Raw genomic sequence first — 17,857 nt, 5'->3', positions numbered from 1 at the left:
ATATGTACGTAAAATTTTTAAATTTAAAAATATATTTATAAGAAATAATGTCCAAGGTAACAATTTTACCGATAGCAAAATTACAAATATAAAGTCGCTAGCTTATCGATCGATGTTCAGTAATAATTTTCCTACTTTATCAACATATGTTAAAAACTTATACTTTTTATCTTACATAGAGGCATTCTTTAAATTTTACATTAATAAATATATTACATATTATATAAATTACTAATAATTTATATTTATATTACATGTTCATAAAACATGGCATATTGTTTATTAAAAAAATAATACATAAAGTAGAACAAGGCTTTTTCATTTCTCACGATAATATTTGTTTCTAAACAGCACATATTAAATATTTGAAAGTTGTGCTTGTGTTCCCAAGAAATCAATCATGACTGTATACGCGTTGTAAGTACGTCACAAAGAGATATTGTTTGTCATTGTAAACTTTCATATTATTTTAAATTTGAAACTGACAAAATAGCCCCTATATAAACACAAACGCGCGAATTATGTCAGAGTACAGTAATTAAATCGATGTACAAACGAATTATAAATTTGCGATGTCAGAATATAGAAGACATAAAGGGTCTTCCATAAATGTTTCATGCATAAAATACTTTTCTTTCATATCTTTTCTTTCATTTATGTCAATATCTCAAGCTTTAAAAATCTTATTTATTATCTATATCTCAAGCTTTAAAAATCTTTTCGCAATTTAAAAAAAACTATTTTTTATCATTATTTGCAACTCTATAATTATCACTTTCAATATATTAAAATAATAGAAGACATAATGTCTCTTATATTACAAATAATAAAAATACGTAAATACAGAGTCGTGTTATAAAATAGTAAATAGAGGAATTCGATTTAGATTCGTGTCCAGCACGTTGCGCGATATAAAATTAACACAATCATCTCACGAACATATACTGCATATATAACTTTCAAAGGAGACAGTTATTAGCGAGATCATATTCTCAGAAAAATTTGTAACTAGTTTTTTAAATATAGACTCTAGCTTCTTTTCTTTATGTTTCTTTTCAAGTAATTACTTGTCTCATTATTTTTAGATTCGTTCAAAACGAAAATTTGTACGCGTAATTTTTATAAATTTCTAAATATATAAAAATGCAAACTAGGATACTAATGAAATCAACTACTAGTTTTGCATTTTTATATATTCGGAAATTTACCGAATTGTACATTTCTAAGAAGATAAGCTTCCGCTTCCTTCATTCGTTATCATACGGATGTGTAATCAAAGTTGTGTAAAATACAACTGTACGATCCAATTGATTACATTTTTACACAACGCAAGCTTTTGGACGGAATTCGCGCGCTAAACTGGAAAGAGTTCTCCCTGGATCGCTCGTTAACTTCTTCTGCGGGAACAGCCGATTCCGCGTCGAGGTCGATGTCGAAATTGTTATTTCCCATCAACGTCACCAAGCACATATTCTCTTCCTTTATTCGCGAACGTACTAACATTTCCAGCGTGAAGAGATGCTCGTCGTGCGCCTCTGGCAAGTAACGGTGCATGAACTCCGCCAAGCTGTCACATCGACCAGACAATACTTATCGTTTTATTAAATTATAACGTTATCAACGTATCAAGTAACAGATAATGATGAACTTAGAAAACAGACTTACATTGTATATCTCTTACCGTAAAAGATATTCAACATTATGTCCACTTGGACCGGAACATTCAGTGATTTGACGCGCTACAATTTGCAACGATGCCTCGCCGAGCCACTGTTTGTTCTTGTTGGTGGCAATGTAAATTATCACGGGGAATTGCAAGTCCCCGTGCTGGCTGTAAAACGTCGCGATAGTTGTCAGGTCGTATCCTCCTAAGGTACATTCGCGGTTTTCTAAGTAGGAAAAGTTATCCACATTGCAATTGTTTTGAAGTTGGAACGCTCGTCCATAAACTACAGCCTGCAAGTGAATAAAAAAATCTATATTGCATATGATTCTCATAGTCGATAATTTATATTATTATTTTACACTGCATTATAATTAAATTAAGTACCTCTTTGTCCTCGATTAGAGTAACGACTCGCCCAGGCTGCAACATAAAAGAAGTCCATGCAACAATCGTCTTATTGAAAGATTAAGATATAAGAGAAATTATTTAGAAAAAGAATTTTTTAATTAATTTATGTTTGAAAATCTTTTCAACGTAAAATGAAATTCGTTTGTAGACTAATTTCTCTGGAAACAGATTACTCGCATAATTAATTACTAGCATATTTATTCAGCTTTATTAGAGGATTATATTATTACATTATATATGCGTGTGTGTTTTATTATATATATATATATATATATATACAATACATCTAATACAGACTTGTTTGTAAGCAGAAAGTATATATCGTATTATTGTGAAATGCGAAAAGAATAATCCAAGACGCGACTTATCTTTCATTGAAGATATCAGTTACTACCGGTTTATAACTGGTTATATATACAATTTCACGTAATTTATACACATAAGTGTAATACAAAACGCATTACCACAACATTTATTCTCTCCTTCCAAGAAAAGAAAATATGACTTTTAGATATTTATACAGAATAATCTAGAAGAGTCTCCGTGATTTTTTATTATAAATTGTAATATAAAAATGGTTGTTGAAATTGTGGGCGCTAGCTTTTAAAGATACGTATTCTGTCGCGCAGACTTTTTGTACAATTTTTCAACAAATCTTCCATATATTGTTTTGCTATATCTATAATGGTTGTCCACAATAAATGTTTTCATGTTATAATTTGTATAAAAATAAAAAATCAACTTTCAAAATATTTTTTTAATGACAAAAGAAAGCTGATTAGTGACAATTTTAGTGAAGTAGTCGAAGAAAAAAACAATCGCGTTTTCTCGACTTATATTAGATCTGTTTTTTATTCCTACTTCTTAAACTGGTGTAACAAATATACGTTTGTTTCACTTCAACTTATTGCATTGCGTGTGCGTCAATTCAAAGAGTGCAGTAATAAAAAACAGACCTAGTCCATGCAAAGCTAGACCGAGGATCTATATACAGTCAAAAGAATCGCTATTATAGTTAAAAATAAAATTTTCGTTTATAATATTTATTTTTGAATCATTATTTTTAAATAACTATATTTACATATTATAGTAATAATTATAGTAATAATTATAGTAATAAACTATATTTACATATTATAGTAATAATTATAGTAATAATTTTATAAATATTAAAAGTAACATTCTTTTATTATTTTTTAATTCAAAATGATAAAGAAAAGATGAAACATGAACGAAACAAAGGAGGAAGTGATAAAGCGTGCGATTTTCTTTATGCGTGTTAAAACAAAGAAAGAGTCAAAATGAATTTCGAGTATGCTATTTTTACTTCGTGCACGTTACGTTCACATGGTGTCCTCCAAATCTCAATCTTTCCCGCGCAATTTTATCAAAATCACATACGCGCCAATAGACTCTTATCAAATCAAGACAATGACGCATAAATTATCAATGCCACAGAAAATGTTTCGTACACTTGGAATTGGGCCAAAGCCAAAAAAAGAATATGCAGTATACCTCGATGAGCGCAATAAAATTCAGATATTAATAGAATTCTCATAAATAACTTAAAATAAAAATCACGTGCATAATGTATGGAGCATACACAAAAATATTTATTAAATATTGCGAATATATCGTTCAAAATGATGATTGCAGCATTAACGATAAGCTAAAAATTTTTAAACGAAAAAGAATGTGATCGTCGATTTTATTCATATACAATTTAAGTAGGTTTCATTAATTCATATTATTAATTTTCTTCGAGTCAAATTCGATCAACTTAGCTTGAATTTCTTATAGATAAGAATATCATGAAAACGTAACTTATTATATTTTTTGAATATTTTACAATTCTATTTCTTTTTTTTTTATATATATATAAATTGTTGTTTCATATATAAGAGCGCTTATACATTTTACATACAATATATGTATACATTGATGTAACATATTATATATTGGAAATAATCCAATTAAAATATTTCCAATTTATAAATATTATAGCGACGCAATGGCAAATGCAGGACACATTCTTTTTTCTCTGATTAAGAGCATAATTAATTACAAATTTCTATTCATAGTCGTGAGATTGTATTTGCTATTTTATCATATCGAATAGGGTCGTTGCCACAAACGTTTGCTTTATTCGAAGTCCGTACGGCTGCTTTATTATCACGTGAACTGAAGATGTGCATTGTTGCATCAATATACGAGAAGCTGACATATAAAATAGTACAAGTAATAATAAAATATTAGAGATATGTTTTAAAGTTCTAATACTTTTTAGATTCGCACTAAAAAATCTGTTAACATTTGCTTTTCAATATTAACCGAATATATGACGCAAATATGTATTATATAACAATATAACGAATGCATTAACTTTTGTAACTCTTACTAAGATCTTAATTTTTATACGGATATGAATAATAATTAAGACAAAATGCTTTTTACAAATTATAGTTACAAGAAAATTAAATCTTATTTGAATATACGATAACATATTGCAATGATTTGTGTGTTTCTATATTCATGAAGAAAACATCGACTAATAGTTAATTAACTAATAGTTAATTAACGTCACTTGTAAGTTTATGAGAAGACGTAAGCGTCTTTATCTCTGCTATCATCCTTACAAATATTAGTATGCAGAAATATATTAATATTCACAAGAAATGTGAAGAAATATATATATATATATTTCTTCACTTTCTTGTAAATATATATATTAATATGCGAAAATATAAATTAATATATTATTGTATACATTAAAATATTACCTAATTTTTTATAACTAGCATTTATATAATTATTATTCTTAATTATTATTTAAATATATGTATATAAAGTTTAAAATCAAAATAAGTGTCTCAAATGCATTTTCATTAGTGCATTTTTCATTATTTTCGTCAAGATAACGTTTGTAACATTTTTTGAAATAAATTTATTATTTCGATTATTCAACATAAAATAAACATGAAATTACGTTATTTGGTAGTCGCCACAGTTACAGATTTCATTGTTAAAAAAGAAAAAATCAAATAATAAAAGATTATGCAAAAGTTTAACGCAATATCTCGAAGAATAATTTATTTCTTTTAAATTATCTCCATAAAAAATACGCAGATTTCTGAATATGGAATCGACTTATGCTAAAAAAAGATATTTAAACTCCACAATCTGTGTGGATTATACTGTTTATTTATTTTACAAATAAATTTTTAAATATTTTTGTCTCAGTATAGTCATCGATGATGATAATGAACGTGACTCGGTGACAATTAAAGACGAATAAAGAAAAAGATCGAAGGACAGATTGGCTCACCTTTTCTGTCGTTCCACGATGTGTGGTATTGCCTTGCCAGAATCGCCTGCTGAAGCCCTTCACGTAGCCAATCTTGCTTTTCGTGTACGCGAAACCAGGATGCCAGCAAAGCGATCCGTATCCGAATACCCAGAGCTCGTTTCCTTCTGTACGATTCATCTCTGTTCTCTCTTGTGAAAAAGAAAGTGAGCTGATGACCGAGCTGTGTTTCTTCCTTACTTCTTCCTTTATCTTTTTCCTTTTTATTTTTTTCTTGTCTCGTTTCTGATAATATTGAAGTTCCAGAATACGCTTTTAAATTAAAAACTTATTGTCCCACAATATGTTTTAACATCTGCCGTTTTAACATAAAAAGAATTATCGTATTTTGTGATTATCTCCTTTTACTACAAAATAATTATTTTGTGCCAATTTTCTTGTAAATACTATCGTCAAAATTAAAAATCATTCATTCTATCACTTTTAAATTGTTAATCAATTTCTCTCAAAATTCTCGGAGATTGAGTTTCTTCATATAAAATCTTCAAATTCGAATAGTCTTATGTATTTTTTTTCTAGTGTACAATAAATTTTTTCTAAAGTTTTATTCCAGTCACAGAAAATTGCCGACATATATATATATATATATATAGAGCTCTTCGTTGAATCTTTATTGGCGGCAACTCCAAATATTCGAATTAATAACAATTTAAGTTTCACTTTAAACAAGTTTCACTTTAAATGATTAATCCTCGATCATCGCGCTAATGCATGCGTTTGCGTCTCTGGATCACTCGCGGATAATTCGCGGTGATTTCAATTTATTAATTCGCAAGACGTTTCGACTAACCGGATATCATAACGATGAGATGCTCCTCTTTCGCGTCATCCTGATTGTCCACGTATTTACTTTATAATGATGAGCTGAATCCTCAAAATCGATTTTGGATCAAATGAGTCCAAGTCGGTCGGGGAAATCCGTTTCGAGAAAATCGATGTTTCGACAACTGTCCCGTGATCTTGATTAAATGTATGCTCAAGTATTTCTCAGACATTTGGAGAATCTCGAAAGAAAGGCGAATCACCTGATAAAGGTCCGATGAGAACTGCCGGCTGACTGTAGTAGCCGTGGTAGCCGGTTAGTATTTGGCGAACTAGACCAGATGCGCGCTGACAGGAGGAAGAGAGAGTACAGCGCGAATCGAGGAAGACAGAGAAAAGTACACGCCAGCAGGAGTCATGGTGGGGATGGATGATGAAACGAACCGCCAGATTGACGCACCGGATGTGCGTGAGCATTCAGTTGAGCGAATTAGTCTGAAGACGTGTCGATTCGTATTATCAAAGTATCTGGTAGAGACAATTGGTTCAATAGCACGTGTTTAAATGTTTGAAATACAGGAAGGTTACGCGCGACCCGGAACGTGAAGGATTTCAAAAACAAATTTCGTCAGTTGTCTAATTTATCTGATCGCAGAGCAAAAATCTAAATGTTGGTTCACAGAATAAAATATTCTGGTGATTTATTTGATACATGTAACATATATAGTTTTATTTGTCAGTTAGAACCTATGCACATTCCTTCAAATTATTTAAAACTATAAGACCTATATTAGAATTACAAAACAAGATTCTGTTTATTTAAAGGAAAGATTATAATACAAATTCGTTATCTCTCTTGAAGCGTGTCAGATTCGGAAAACACTTTGTCTAGAAGTTCGGAACACATATCAATCTCGTCCTGATTTTCCACAGGTTTTAATTCTGTTAACAATTGCTCCAAAGTGGATCTTAAACACAATTGTGATCGACGACATTCCTTCAGTGCCGGTAAAAAGTTATCGTTTACCATACCACTGAGCACTCTCAATAATTGTTCTCTACAATAAAAGAATACTGGATTTATATTTTAGGAAAATATATTAAATATATCAAAAATATTAAAAATTTGTATGTTCCTTAAAATGTCAAATAAGTTACCTGACTGTCGGCTGTAAATTCATTCTACCCAATAATCCTGCTGCTTGCTCTATGAATCCCATTTTTACTAAAATATATTTTACATCGTTCGCATTATTTCTACTGCATAAGCTAGAAAGTAAGAATGCGGACTTTATCTGTAGTTTCTCTATTGAGCTCTGCATTGCCCGTAATAGCACCGAGTAACCATCGTTCATATCTATATACTTTAATGACGCTGGATGTCCTCTTACTATACCTATATTCAAAATATAATCAATGAGACACAAAAAATTTAATTTTATGTCATATAATTACTTACATGACACTGCATACAGAGCTTTTATCCTGGCCTGTTCCGATGGATCTGTATCAATCATAGATAATAACACAGGAAATACTCCGGCTTCTAATAATTTATCTTGACAAAACGGATTATTTTGTGCTAATTCGGCGATAATATCGGCTATTCGCCATCTAATATTACTGTGCAAGGAATTCAAGCATGGTTGAAATATCGAGAAACCTCCGATCTTATAAAAGTCATTAGCTATATCGATATTATCTACAAAATCTGCCATCCTTTCCAATACATTCTCATACTCCAACGAATCATCATCTGCTCGTAGATTGTTAACATTAGACAAAATTTGTACAGCTTTCTGCAATTCCTCTATTACGTTCACTGTTAACGATGATAATGCCTCATTTAAGAATGTTTTTTTCTACAAAATATAAATGTATCTTATTAAATGTAGATGTATGTAAATAAACAAACAAATAGCACATATTTTAAATTAAATTGCGTACTTCTTCGTCCAAAGGATAAACTTGCGATTTATTCTCCAGATCGTCAGACTGTGCTGCATCCATAGCATACTTGAGTAATCCTTGCAAATTAGTTGGTTGCCTCGGTTGATTTGGTAATGGTTGCGGTGGAATTTGAGGTCGTTCGGCGTTATTGGAGGTCGAGGGGCCTTCGATGGAAAGCGGTCGCGCATTACTGTTTGATTGACCTTGCTTGACTTGATCTTTTTTTGGTTCTTTATTCTCAGGACTGATGCAAAAGATATTCGTTATGTAAAACGCAAGTAATTGAGTTTAGGTTAATCGCAGTATTAAAAATATGTACATACTTGCTCATTTTGACACTACTCTGTTTAACGAATGATGTGCCCATTAATTGAAAACACTGTTTAAAACCAACCTCTTCGCAAACAATCCTCAACTACTTATTCTGATTCACCGCATGTCTTTTTATGGGATTTTATATTTTTGTATCCAGGAATTTCACCAATATACGAGATGTCGCTGGATGTCTGTTCTGTGCTAGTCTGCTGGATGTTGTATTACATGCAAATGTATATTCGAGTAGAGAGAAATAAACCTATAGAAATCTAGAGTTGAATGGTTCGCATTTTTTTTTATATTATTTCCCTTCAGGTAATGAAGGAACCATTTAAAATGCCTTCAATCTTTCCTCTTTGATCTTTTGACACAAGATGTGCCATGTTCCATTTAATTTTTAGGTTAGATGACCCCCACGAAATCTCGTCTATTAACGCCTCTAGATGCACAAACTGAATTACATAGCCATATCCATGAATATTCTGATGGATAACATATGTTTTATGTCCATGATCTTTTGGTTCTATTCCATACTATGACTATGATTTTTGCAAGATATACAATTTGTATATATTTTTTAAAGCAACAATGTGTTTTTTTACATTAATTGATTTATCTTATTATTTCTGTATATATTATTTTAACAGTTATCAAAAAATTAATAATTTATAAGATATTTTATATATGTTTCATTCAAATTAATAAAAAGAAATGGATATTTTTTTCTTATTAAAACTAAATATTATTCAAATATTATTAAATATTATTAAAACACAAATTGATACAGTACATGATTTTTATTATATTAAATTTATTTTTTACATTTTTAACACTAGCAATGATACAGTAATATAGTAAAGGATGTATGTATCTATGTCATTAAATATTTGTAATTACGAAATTAAGATGTTTTAGGAGACCTATGTCCTCTTTTAACTTTATTCTTGATTTAATTTATTTGTTATCTTTTTGTTAATATATATATATATATACAGAATTAGAAAAAGAGTAAATAACTAGATAAAAAGTAAATTAAACTGAATTGAAGTTAATCGCTGGTAGATAGAGACATTATTCATATAATAATGCATCATTTTTAATGAGATAGAACTATAAATCTATATTTTAACTATTAATTTAATATATATGTGAACATGAATTTTTCCTTTTTTGACAATATATATTTTTTTATATGTATGCTAATATTGATTCCTGATGAAAAACTTGCACGAAAATACAATTACCTATTATTAATCATACTGATCTGATGTAAACACATCAAATTGCATAGTTTATTCAATTAAACGAAATAATGTGGTTTCTTCACTATTATACCATATTCCGCAACTGCCGGTGTCAGATCTTCCATAGTCAGAGTATAACGTCGGTCTTTTCCTTTTGTTTTTGTATTCTGATTGGCACCACGTGTTTTACAATGTTGCAGCGCATCGTTGGCAATTTCTGAGATAAACTTTTGTGCTGCTAATGACACCAAGCGTATTCTAAAATAATAAGAAGTCGTATAACAATATGTAACATTATTTGATAAATTTACTAAATAAATATTACATGTTTAGTCAACGAAACTTTTGTAACTATAGGATGATTTAAACACAATATTGTGATTGTACTTACATCCTAGGATCTATAGCGTTGAAACCAGCCGTGTGTAAGTAATGTTCAGTGATGGCATCAGGTACCTAATGTACATTGTAAAATAACAAATATAATTAATTGCTCAAGTACAAATAAAATTTTTTTTAGAAAAATTTATATTATAAAGAAGATAGATAGACACCGTAGGTGTATAATCCTCCAATTGCATCAAGAAATCTGATAATGGTTGTCCTGCAGTCTTTGTCTCCTCGTTATAAATTGATGAGGTTTCCTTTCCGAAATTCTCTGCCATTTTTTTGTGTAACGTGAAATAAAACTATGCTCTGAACTGTGCTATGAATTCCTAACCTAAATTAACGTAAAAACGAACTGTTTTACTATTCTGTAATTTTCTTCTCTTAATACTTAGCGATTTCTACCTTTTTTTTTTATATTATATTTCCTCTTGAGAGCAGTAACACTTTTTAATGTGCCAATACGCGAATTTCTTTAGACTTACAAGCACTTACAAGCAGTTCGAAATTTGGAATGTTAGATGCGTAAAAATATATATACATACGTATGTACGTGCACACATTTACACTGATTCAATACACTAGGTCTGTTCTTTTTTGAAGAATTTTGAATTAGTTTTGGAGTATATTCCAAATCAAAACATCCTCTCCAAGAAGAATTTGCTTCCTGAAGTGCAATAAGTTAGACTGTGCAATAAGTTAGACTGAAATAAACTGTAACTGTCTCTTCTCTCTGTCTATAACTTTAACTTGTTCTAAACATCAGTTCAGAATCCAACTTGAGATGGAAAAAGAACAGATCTAGTGTACACATACGCGTGCATAACCTAACCTAATCCCGGTTGGAGCATTATGCTTTAAATCAACGATACTAACAAACAAAAAATGTGGCTGTAATAATAAAAAAATACAAATATATATATAACTTACAAACATCGTAAACGACCATTTAATTCAAAATATTATAGGATATTTATTATTCAATACGTAAGCCAACAACAGAATTGAGAATGAAAATGTAACTTGATTCGTGTCAAATTGCAACTTATTTTCTTTATATTATATATATTTTATATTATAACAGAAATTTATGTAAGTTAATAAGTATATATATTATTCTGCTTTTAAAAATTATGGTGATTATTGTTACGGCTAGAGAATAACTTATATATAACTATAATTCTTAATATATAACAATCATATTTTTAAGGATGGCCTCCGAGGACGTTAATTCTCATACGATATTAAATGCTTCAGAAGAGACTGGACAATCTATTACTAGTATATCACAGGAAAGTAATAATAAGGATGTAAACTCAAGTAAACCACAGACTCAAGGAAATCCAACGAGTAATCTCCAAAGGATACAACAACGCAAGCAGCAGACTTACAATTGGCCACAAGAAAAGAAATTGTTAAAGCTTGCGAATTATAGTGCTTGTCAAACACAGGATTGTAAATGTACAGGCTGGAAAAATGCACAACCAATTATAAAATCACCAAAGGGTGAAATACAGCAGCCTCTTATAAGTTTTTCGGATCCATGTAAGATGTGTATTCATCCTTTGGAAAACCACATCAAACATTTACCAGTTCAATCTGATGATGAAATTAACAGATTACTGGGAATGGCTATAGATGCAGATAATATTTTAACATGTACACATAGGGAAGTAGATCCCGATACTAAGAAGGTTTATTTTTATTTATATAAATTATTGAGGAATTGTATCTTGTCTATGACAAAGCCAGCTATAGAAGGTCCATTAGGACAGCCGCCATTCGAAAGACCTAACATGGCAAAAGCTGTAATGAATTTTGTTTTATATAAATTTAGTCATTTACCACCGGCAGATTGGCAAATTATGTGTGATATGGCAAAGATGTTTTTACACTGTCTGAATTTCTGGAATTTTGAAGCGCCCAGTGCCAGACAAGCAACAATTAATGCGGATGAAGCTCCTGCTTACAAAATTAATTATACCCGTTGGTTAGTTTTTTGCCACGTTCCTGCATTTTGTGACTCTTTACCACATCATGATACTCCTTTAGTTTTTGGAAAAACTCTATTGCAAGCCGTATTCAAACCACTTTGTAGAGAATTAATGAATAAGTGTCATAATGAAAGAGACAAAATAACACCGGAGAAGAGAATTATAGTTTTAACGCATTTTCCTAAGTATGTATTAAATTTTATCTTCTTATATTTATTTTTAATTATAACAAAAATTACATAATTCTTTGTATTAAGGTTTCTTTCAGCTCTAGAAGCTGAGATTTATTCTGATAGTTCACCTATGTGGGATCCTGAATTTAAACAAGCACCACCGTCTCATGTGCAAGCTGCCTTAGAATCAAAAGCACAAGCAAGAAAGACAGGAGAATTTGAAAAAGTTATTATTACACCGAACGAGAAAGATAATTATACAACGATAAACATTAGTCCTGGGATAAGAAGACTTCCTGAAAAACGTTTTTATTTCGAAGGACGACCGGATGCAAAGAAACGAAAAAATGAAGAAATTTTTGAAGATTTGCCAGATGAAACTGTTGCTGAAATTGTTGCAACTATTAATGATCCCAATTATATGTATGGGCCTGATGCAGTATTTCCTCCAGATGTTCCACGAGATGAGACTGCTAAAATTGAAGAAAGCAGAAAGATCATAGAGTTCCATGTTGTCGGAAATAGTCTGACACAGCCAGTATCTAAGCAAACTATGCTTTGGTTAATAGGATTGCATAATGTATTCAGTCATCAATTAGTTAGAATGCCCAAAGAATATATATCTCAATTTGTTTTTGATCCGTGAGTATTATCCAAAAATAATATGTTAATTTATTGTAAAAATTTATTTAGTAATAATCTATTCCTTATCACACAGGAAACATAAAACATTAGCCCTGATAAAAAGTGGTCGTCCAATCGGCGGTATTTGTTTTCGCATGTTTCCTACTCAGGGTTTTACTGAGATTGTATTTTGCGCTGTTACGAGCCAAGAGCAAGTAAAAGGCTATGGAACACATTTAATGAATATGCTAAAAGATTATCACATCAAAAATAACATACTGCATTTTCTTACGTTTGCGGATGAGTTTGCTATTGGATATTTTAAAAAGCAAGGATTTAGCAAAGATATAAAACTGCCGAAGCCGATGTATCATGGATACATCAAAGATTATGAAGGAGCGACATTGATGCACTGTGAATTGAATGCTAAAATAGTATATACTGAATTTACAGCAGTATTAAGAAAACAAAAAGAAATAGTTAAAAAATTAATTTATCAAAGACAACAGGATATACAAAAGATTCATCCGGGTTTAACATGCTTTAAAGATGGTGTAAAAAGTATTCCTGTCGAATCCATTCCAGGAATTCGTGAAACCGGATGGAAGAATTACGCTCAGACAAGAACAAGAGGTGTGGTCAAAGGAACGCAAGGTTCGGAACTTATAGATTGTATGGATATGTCAGAATCTCTTTATAACACTTTAAACAGTGTTTTGAATAGCGTGAAGAATCACATCTCAGCCTGGCCATTTCTGGAACCTGTAGACAAGGACGAGGTTCCAGACTATTATGATCATATAAAATATCCAATGGGTGAGCATAGAAGATATAAGACATTATAAAAATCAAAATATAAATAGTTTTTAATAATAAAATATTAAATATAAACTTAAAAAAAATGTTAAAATGGAAAAACTTAATAATAAATCAGGAACTAATGATACATGATTTTTTTATATTGCAGATCTCAAGACTATGGAAGATCGTTTGAAGTCTAAATACTATGTAACTAGAAGATTATTTATTGCTGACATGACACGAATTTTTACAAATTGTAGATTGTACAATAGTCTTGAAACCGATTATTATCGTTGCGCCAATGCTCTGGAAAAATACTTTCAGACACGTATGAAAGAAATTGGTCTATGGGACAAATAGAATTTTTTGTATCTTATAATATAAAAAAAGATCAAAAAATTATAATAATTTGTTGTTTATTGTTTTTCCTCTATTAGCTTAGGACAGTAGCCGCTTTAGCTTAGGAAAGTTGGCTAAAAAAAATAACTACATCAAAATTTTTTCTTTGCTTGTGAAATTTTTGAATTTAAAATTTGATACTGCATATAAATCTAATATAATAAAAATTCAGATTTCACGGAAATTCGTTTATATTAGACCGAATTTAAATCACACAGGCACAAATAAAGATTTAAATCCATATGGCAGAGATTGAAAGAATATTTTAAAGTTCACACAATAACCAATCATCTTCCGGTATATATTATTATTATTTCCAAAAAACAAAATTAACCATGATTGCGTGGACATGCGTTATATGGCTACGTTCTTGATGAAGCATAAATGTATCGGTGTGTAGGAAGCTGGGGGGAGGCAGTTCATATAACCTAACCTAATCTGTCAAATTGTCCTATATATCGATATAATAATAACACAAGAAATTGTAGAGAATCGTAGAGAATGCTAGTTTATAACGACATAAAAGATCTGCGGATATCGTAATTGTTTATTTAAATCACAATATCATTATTGAATAGTTGAGTATAAATGTCACTGAGAGTAGAAACGTATAATTAATTCGATTCATATAAAATTACGATTTAATTTCCTTGTACTTTAGAAGGAACTTTTTAATGTGTGTATAAGTTCATGTAAGTTGTCTAACAAATTATTACGATTATACGATTGATACGACTGATTCCTACACAAGTACAACTTGTTCAATCCATAACATGAATATTATAATGATTTTTTGTAGAATGGCATCAGAAGACATCAATTCTCATGCAACTGTTTCCTCGGAAGAGACTGGACAATCTGCCAATAGTAATCTACAACAAGAAAGTAATACCAAGGATGCAAATTCAGCCAAGCCGCAGACTCAAGTAAATCGTACAAGTAATCTCCAAAGGATACATCAACGCAAGCAGCAAACATACAACTGGCCACAAGAAAAAAAACTGTTGAAGCTTGCAAATTACAGTGCTTGTCAAGTAGAGGAATGTAAATGTACAGGCTGGAAAAATGCTCAACCAATTATAAAATCACCAAAGGGCGAGATACAACAGCCTGTTATAAATTTTTTCGATCCATGCAAGATGTGTACTCATCCTTTAGAAAATCATATCAAACATTTACCAGTTCAGTCTGACGAGGAAATCAATCGATTATTGGGAATGGCTATCGATGCTGACAATATTTTTGCATGTACGCACAGGGAAGTAGATCCTGATACTAAGAAAGTATATATTTATTTGTACAAATTGTTGAGAAATTGTATCTTGTCTATGACAAAGCCAACTGTGGAAGGCCCGTTAGGGCAACCACCTTTTGAAAGACCTAATATAGCGAAAGCAGTAATGAACTTTGTTTTGTATAAATTTAGTCATTTGCCGTCGAGAGAATGGCAGATTATGTATGACATGGCAAAGATGCTTTTACACTGCCTGAATTTTTGGAATTTTGAAGCACCTAGTGCCAGACGGTTAACAATTAATACAGATGAGGCTCCTGCTTATAAAATTAATTATACCCGCTGGCTTGTTTTTTGTCATGTGCCTGCGTTTTGTGACTCCTTACCACATTATGATACTCCTTTGGTTTTTGGGAAAACTTTATTACAAGCTGTATTTAGATCAGTTTGCAGACAATTAATGGATAAGTGTAATAATGAAAGAGATAAAATTGCACCGGAAAAAAGAGTTTTAGTTTTAACACACTTTCCCAAGTATGTTCTAAATCTCTTTTTTTATTTCTTATATATATAAAACTTGTAAATATCAAATTAAATTATCATATTTTATTCAAGGTTTTTGTCAACGTTAGAAGTAGAAATTTATTCTGACAACTCTCCCATTTGGGATCCTGAATTTAAACAAATTCCACCTTCTCACTTTCAAACTGCCCTGGAATCAAAAGCTCATCAAGCAAGAAAAACGGGAGAATTTGAAAAAGTTACTGTCACTCCTAATGAAAAAGACAATTTTACAACAATAAATATTAGCCCTGGAATTAAAAAAATTCAGGAGAAACGTCCTAATGCTGAAGGACGCCTTGAGGCAAAGAGGCGAAAAAATGAAGAAACTTTTGAGGATCTGCCAGATGAGACCATTACTGAAATTGTTGCATCTATTAATGACACTAATTATATGTCTGGTTCTGATGCAGTATTTCCACCAAACGTGCCACGGGACGAAACTGCTAAGATGGAAGAAAGTAAAAAGATAATAGAATTTCATGTAGTCGGAAATAGTTTGACACGGCCAGTGTCTAAGCAAACTATGCTTTGGCTAATAGGGTTACAAGATGTATTCAGTCATCAATTACCAAGAACGCCCAAAGAATACATTACTCAACTTGTTTTTGATCCGTGAGTAATGACAATTTAGTATCAATGTTAAATACTTTTATGTACAAATGTATTCAATAATATTCTTTGTCCTACAGAAAGCATAAAACGCTAGCCTTGATAAAGGACGGTCGCCCAATTGGTGGGATTTGTTTTTGTATGTTTCCAACTCAAGGATTTACAGAAATAGTGTTTTGCGCTGTTACAAGCCATGAGCAAGTAAAAGGCTACGGAACGCACTTAATGAATATGTTGAAAGATTATCACATTAAGAACAACATACTGCATTTTCTTACATTCGCGGATGATTTTGCTATTGGATACTTTAAGAAACAGGGATTTAGCAAAGATATAAAACTGCCGAAATCGGTGCATCAGGGGTACATTAAATATTACGTGGGAGCGACATTAATGCATTGCGAGCTAAATCCAAAAATTGTATATACTGAATTTACGGCAGTTATCAGGAAACAGAAGGAAATAGTGAAAAAGCTGATTCATCAGAGACACCAAGAAATACAGAAAGTGCATCCCGGCTTAACATGTTTTAAGGAAGGTTTAAGGGGAATCCCCATCGAGTGTATTCCAGGAATTCATGAAACCGGATGGAAAAGTTGCGCTCAAACCAGAACGAGAGGTGTAACGAAAGGAATGCAAGGTCCAGAATCAATGGACACGAATTTAGAGGTTCCAGATTCTCTATGTAATACATTAAATGGTGTTCTGAATAGTGTGAAAAAACACAGCACAGCGTGGCCTTTTTTGAAACCTGTAGATAAAAATGATGTACCAGATTACTACGACCACATAAAATATCCTATGGGTGAGTTAAGAAAAATGTTCATATATTTTACTATTTAAAATCTTGTATATTGTAAATGTGATTATCTGGTCTCATTATTTGAAAAAAGCCAACTGAATATAAGAAACCCCGATGTAATAAAATGTATTTATTCGTGTAGATCTCAAGACGATGCAAGATCGCTTGAATTCAGGATACTATGTAATAAAGAGATTATTTATAGCAGACATGTTACGGATTTTCACTAACTGTAGATTATATAATAGTCCTGACACTGAATATTACCGTTGTGCCAATGCTCTGGAAAAATACTTTCAAACGCGTATGAAAGAAGTCGGACTCTGGGATAAGTAAAACTTTTAAGACTGTTATAATGATAATGTTGGCAATTGATACTTTCTAATTTATTCTTATTACAAAATATTATTACTTTGTAAAGAAATCCATATCTTGAAATACTGCTTTTTGTGCAGTATTTGTATATAAAGATAAAATTAATATAAATATAAATATAAAAAATTATATATATATATATATATATATATATATATATATATATATAGTATGTGTGTGTGTATT

The 17,857-nt window shown here is 30.9% G+C and overlaps 5 protein-coding genes across 5 annotated transcripts; 2 read left to right on the top strand and 3 right to left on the bottom strand.

Moving 5' to 3' along the window:
• Positions 1 to 1,311: 1,311 nt before the first annotated feature.
• LOC105627888 (glutathione-specific gamma-glutamylcyclotransferase 1) lies at positions 1,312 to 5,558 on the bottom strand. The gene is made up of 4 exons (XM_012209164.1): positions 5,400 to 5,558; positions 2,051 to 2,086; positions 1,682 to 1,956; positions 1,312 to 1,567 (listed from the first exon to the last, which is right to left on the bottom strand). The coding sequence occupies exons 1-4, from the start codon at positions 5,556 to 5,558 to the stop codon at positions 1,312 to 1,314; spliced, it is 726 nt and encodes a 241-aa protein (XP_012064554.1).
• Positions 5,559 to 6,900: 1,342 nt separating this feature from the next.
• On the bottom strand, positions 6,901 to 8,606 carry LOC105627899 (hsp70-binding protein 1). Its single transcript, XM_012209175.1, has 5 exons — positions 8,474 to 8,606; positions 8,148 to 8,394; positions 7,660 to 8,062; positions 7,359 to 7,596; positions 6,901 to 7,258 (listed from the first exon to the last, which is right to left on the bottom strand). The coding sequence occupies exons 1-5, from the start codon at positions 8,515 to 8,517 to the stop codon at positions 7,048 to 7,050; spliced, it is 1,143 nt and encodes a 380-aa protein (XP_012064565.1). The 5' UTR covers positions 8,518 to 8,606; the 3' UTR covers positions 6,901 to 7,047.
• A 641-nt stretch (positions 8,607 to 9,247) lies between these two features.
• Positions 9,248 to 10,374, bottom strand: LOC105627877 (transcription initiation factor TFIID subunit 10-like). Its single transcript, XM_012209154.1, has 3 exons — positions 10,264 to 10,374; positions 10,101 to 10,165; positions 9,248 to 9,967 (listed from the first exon to the last, which is right to left on the bottom strand). The coding sequence occupies exons 1-3, from the start codon at positions 10,372 to 10,374 to the stop codon at positions 9,766 to 9,768; spliced, it is 378 nt and encodes a 125-aa protein (XP_012064544.1). The 3' UTR covers positions 9,248 to 9,765.
• Positions 10,375 to 11,307: 933 nt separating this feature from the next.
• On the top strand, positions 11,308 to 14,048 carry LOC105627846 (histone acetyltransferase KAT2A-like). Its single transcript, XM_012209127.1, has 4 exons — positions 11,308 to 12,275; positions 12,348 to 12,905; positions 12,982 to 13,703; positions 13,855 to 14,048. Exons 1-4 carry the CDS (start codon positions 11,308 to 11,310, stop codon positions 14,046 to 14,048), a joined length of 2,442 nt encoding a protein of 813 aa, XP_012064517.1.
• An 839-nt stretch (positions 14,049 to 14,887) lies between these two features.
• Positions 14,888 to 17,632, top strand: LOC105627856 (histone acetyltransferase KAT2A-like). Its single transcript, XM_012209135.1, has 4 exons — positions 14,888 to 15,855; positions 15,937 to 16,497; positions 16,575 to 17,299; positions 17,439 to 17,632. The coding sequence occupies exons 1-4, from the start codon at positions 14,888 to 14,890 to the stop codon at positions 17,630 to 17,632; spliced, it is 2,448 nt and encodes an 815-aa protein (XP_012064525.1).
• Positions 17,633 to 17,857: the final 225 nt, after the last annotated feature.

The sequence above is a fragment of the Atta cephalotes genome (genome assembly GCF_000143395.1).
Source record: "Atta cephalotes unplaced genomic scaffold scaffold00001, whole genome shotgun sequence".
Lineage (NCBI taxonomy): Eukaryota > Metazoa > Arthropoda > Insecta > Hymenoptera > Formicidae > Atta > Atta cephalotes.
Note: the sequence above shows the minus strand (reverse complement) of the source record. Positions and strands in the feature narration are given on the sequence as shown.

Coding starts and splice junctions, on each gene's coding strand:
- LOC105627888 (XM_012209164.1), bottom strand. CDS start 5,558: ATGAATCGTACAGAAGGAAACGAGCTCTGGGTATTCGGATACGGATCG. Junction 2,087..5,399: donor ATCGTGGAACGACAGAAAAG/GTGAGCCAATCT, acceptor TTTATGTTGCAG/CCTGGGCGAGTCGTTACTCT. Junction 1,568..1,681: donor AATGTTGAATATCTTTTACG/GTAAGAGATATA, acceptor TCGATGTGACAG/CTTGGCGGAGTTCATGCACC.
- LOC105627899 (XM_012209175.1), bottom strand. CDS start 8,517: ATGGGCACATCATTCGTTAAACAGAGTAGTGTCAAAATGAGCAA. Junction 8,395..8,473: donor AGTAGTGTCAAAATGAGCAA/GTATGTACATAT, acceptor CTTTTGCATCAG/TCCTGAGAATAAAGAACCAA. Junction 7,597..7,659: donor AGCTCTGTATGCAGTGTCAT/GTAAGTAATTAT, acceptor TTTTGAATATAG/GTATAGTAAGAGGACATCCA.
- LOC105627846 (XM_012209127.1), top strand. CDS start 11,308: ATGGCCTCCGAGGACGTTAATTCTCATACGATATTAAATGCTTCAGAA. Junction 12,276..12,347: donor GTTTTAACGCATTTTCCTAA/GTATGTATTAAA, acceptor CTTTGTATTAAG/GTTTCTTTCAGCTCTAGAAG. Junction 12,906..12,981: donor TCTCAATTTGTTTTTGATCC/GTGAGTATTATC, acceptor CTTATCACACAG/GAAACATAAAACATTAGCCC.
- LOC105627877 (XM_012209154.1), bottom strand. CDS start 10,374: ATGGCAGAGAATTTCGGAAAGGAAACCTCATCAATTTATAACGAGGAG. Junction 10,166..10,263: donor TGGAGGATTATACACCTACG/GTGTCTATCTAT, acceptor AATGTACATTAG/GTACCTGATGCCATCACTGA. Junction 9,968..10,100: donor AACGCTATAGATCCTAGGAT/GTAAGTACAATC, acceptor TTATTATTTTAG/AATACGCTTGGTGTCATTAG.
- LOC105627856 (XM_012209135.1), top strand. CDS start 14,888: ATGGCATCAGAAGACATCAATTCTCATGCAACTGTTTCCTCGGAAGAG. Junction 16,498..16,574: donor ACTCAACTTGTTTTTGATCC/GTGAGTAATGAC, acceptor TTTGTCCTACAG/AAAGCATAAAACGCTAGCCT. Junction 17,300..17,438: donor CCACATAAAATATCCTATGG/GTGAGTTAAGAA, acceptor TTATTCGTGTAG/ATCTCAAGACGATGCAAGAT.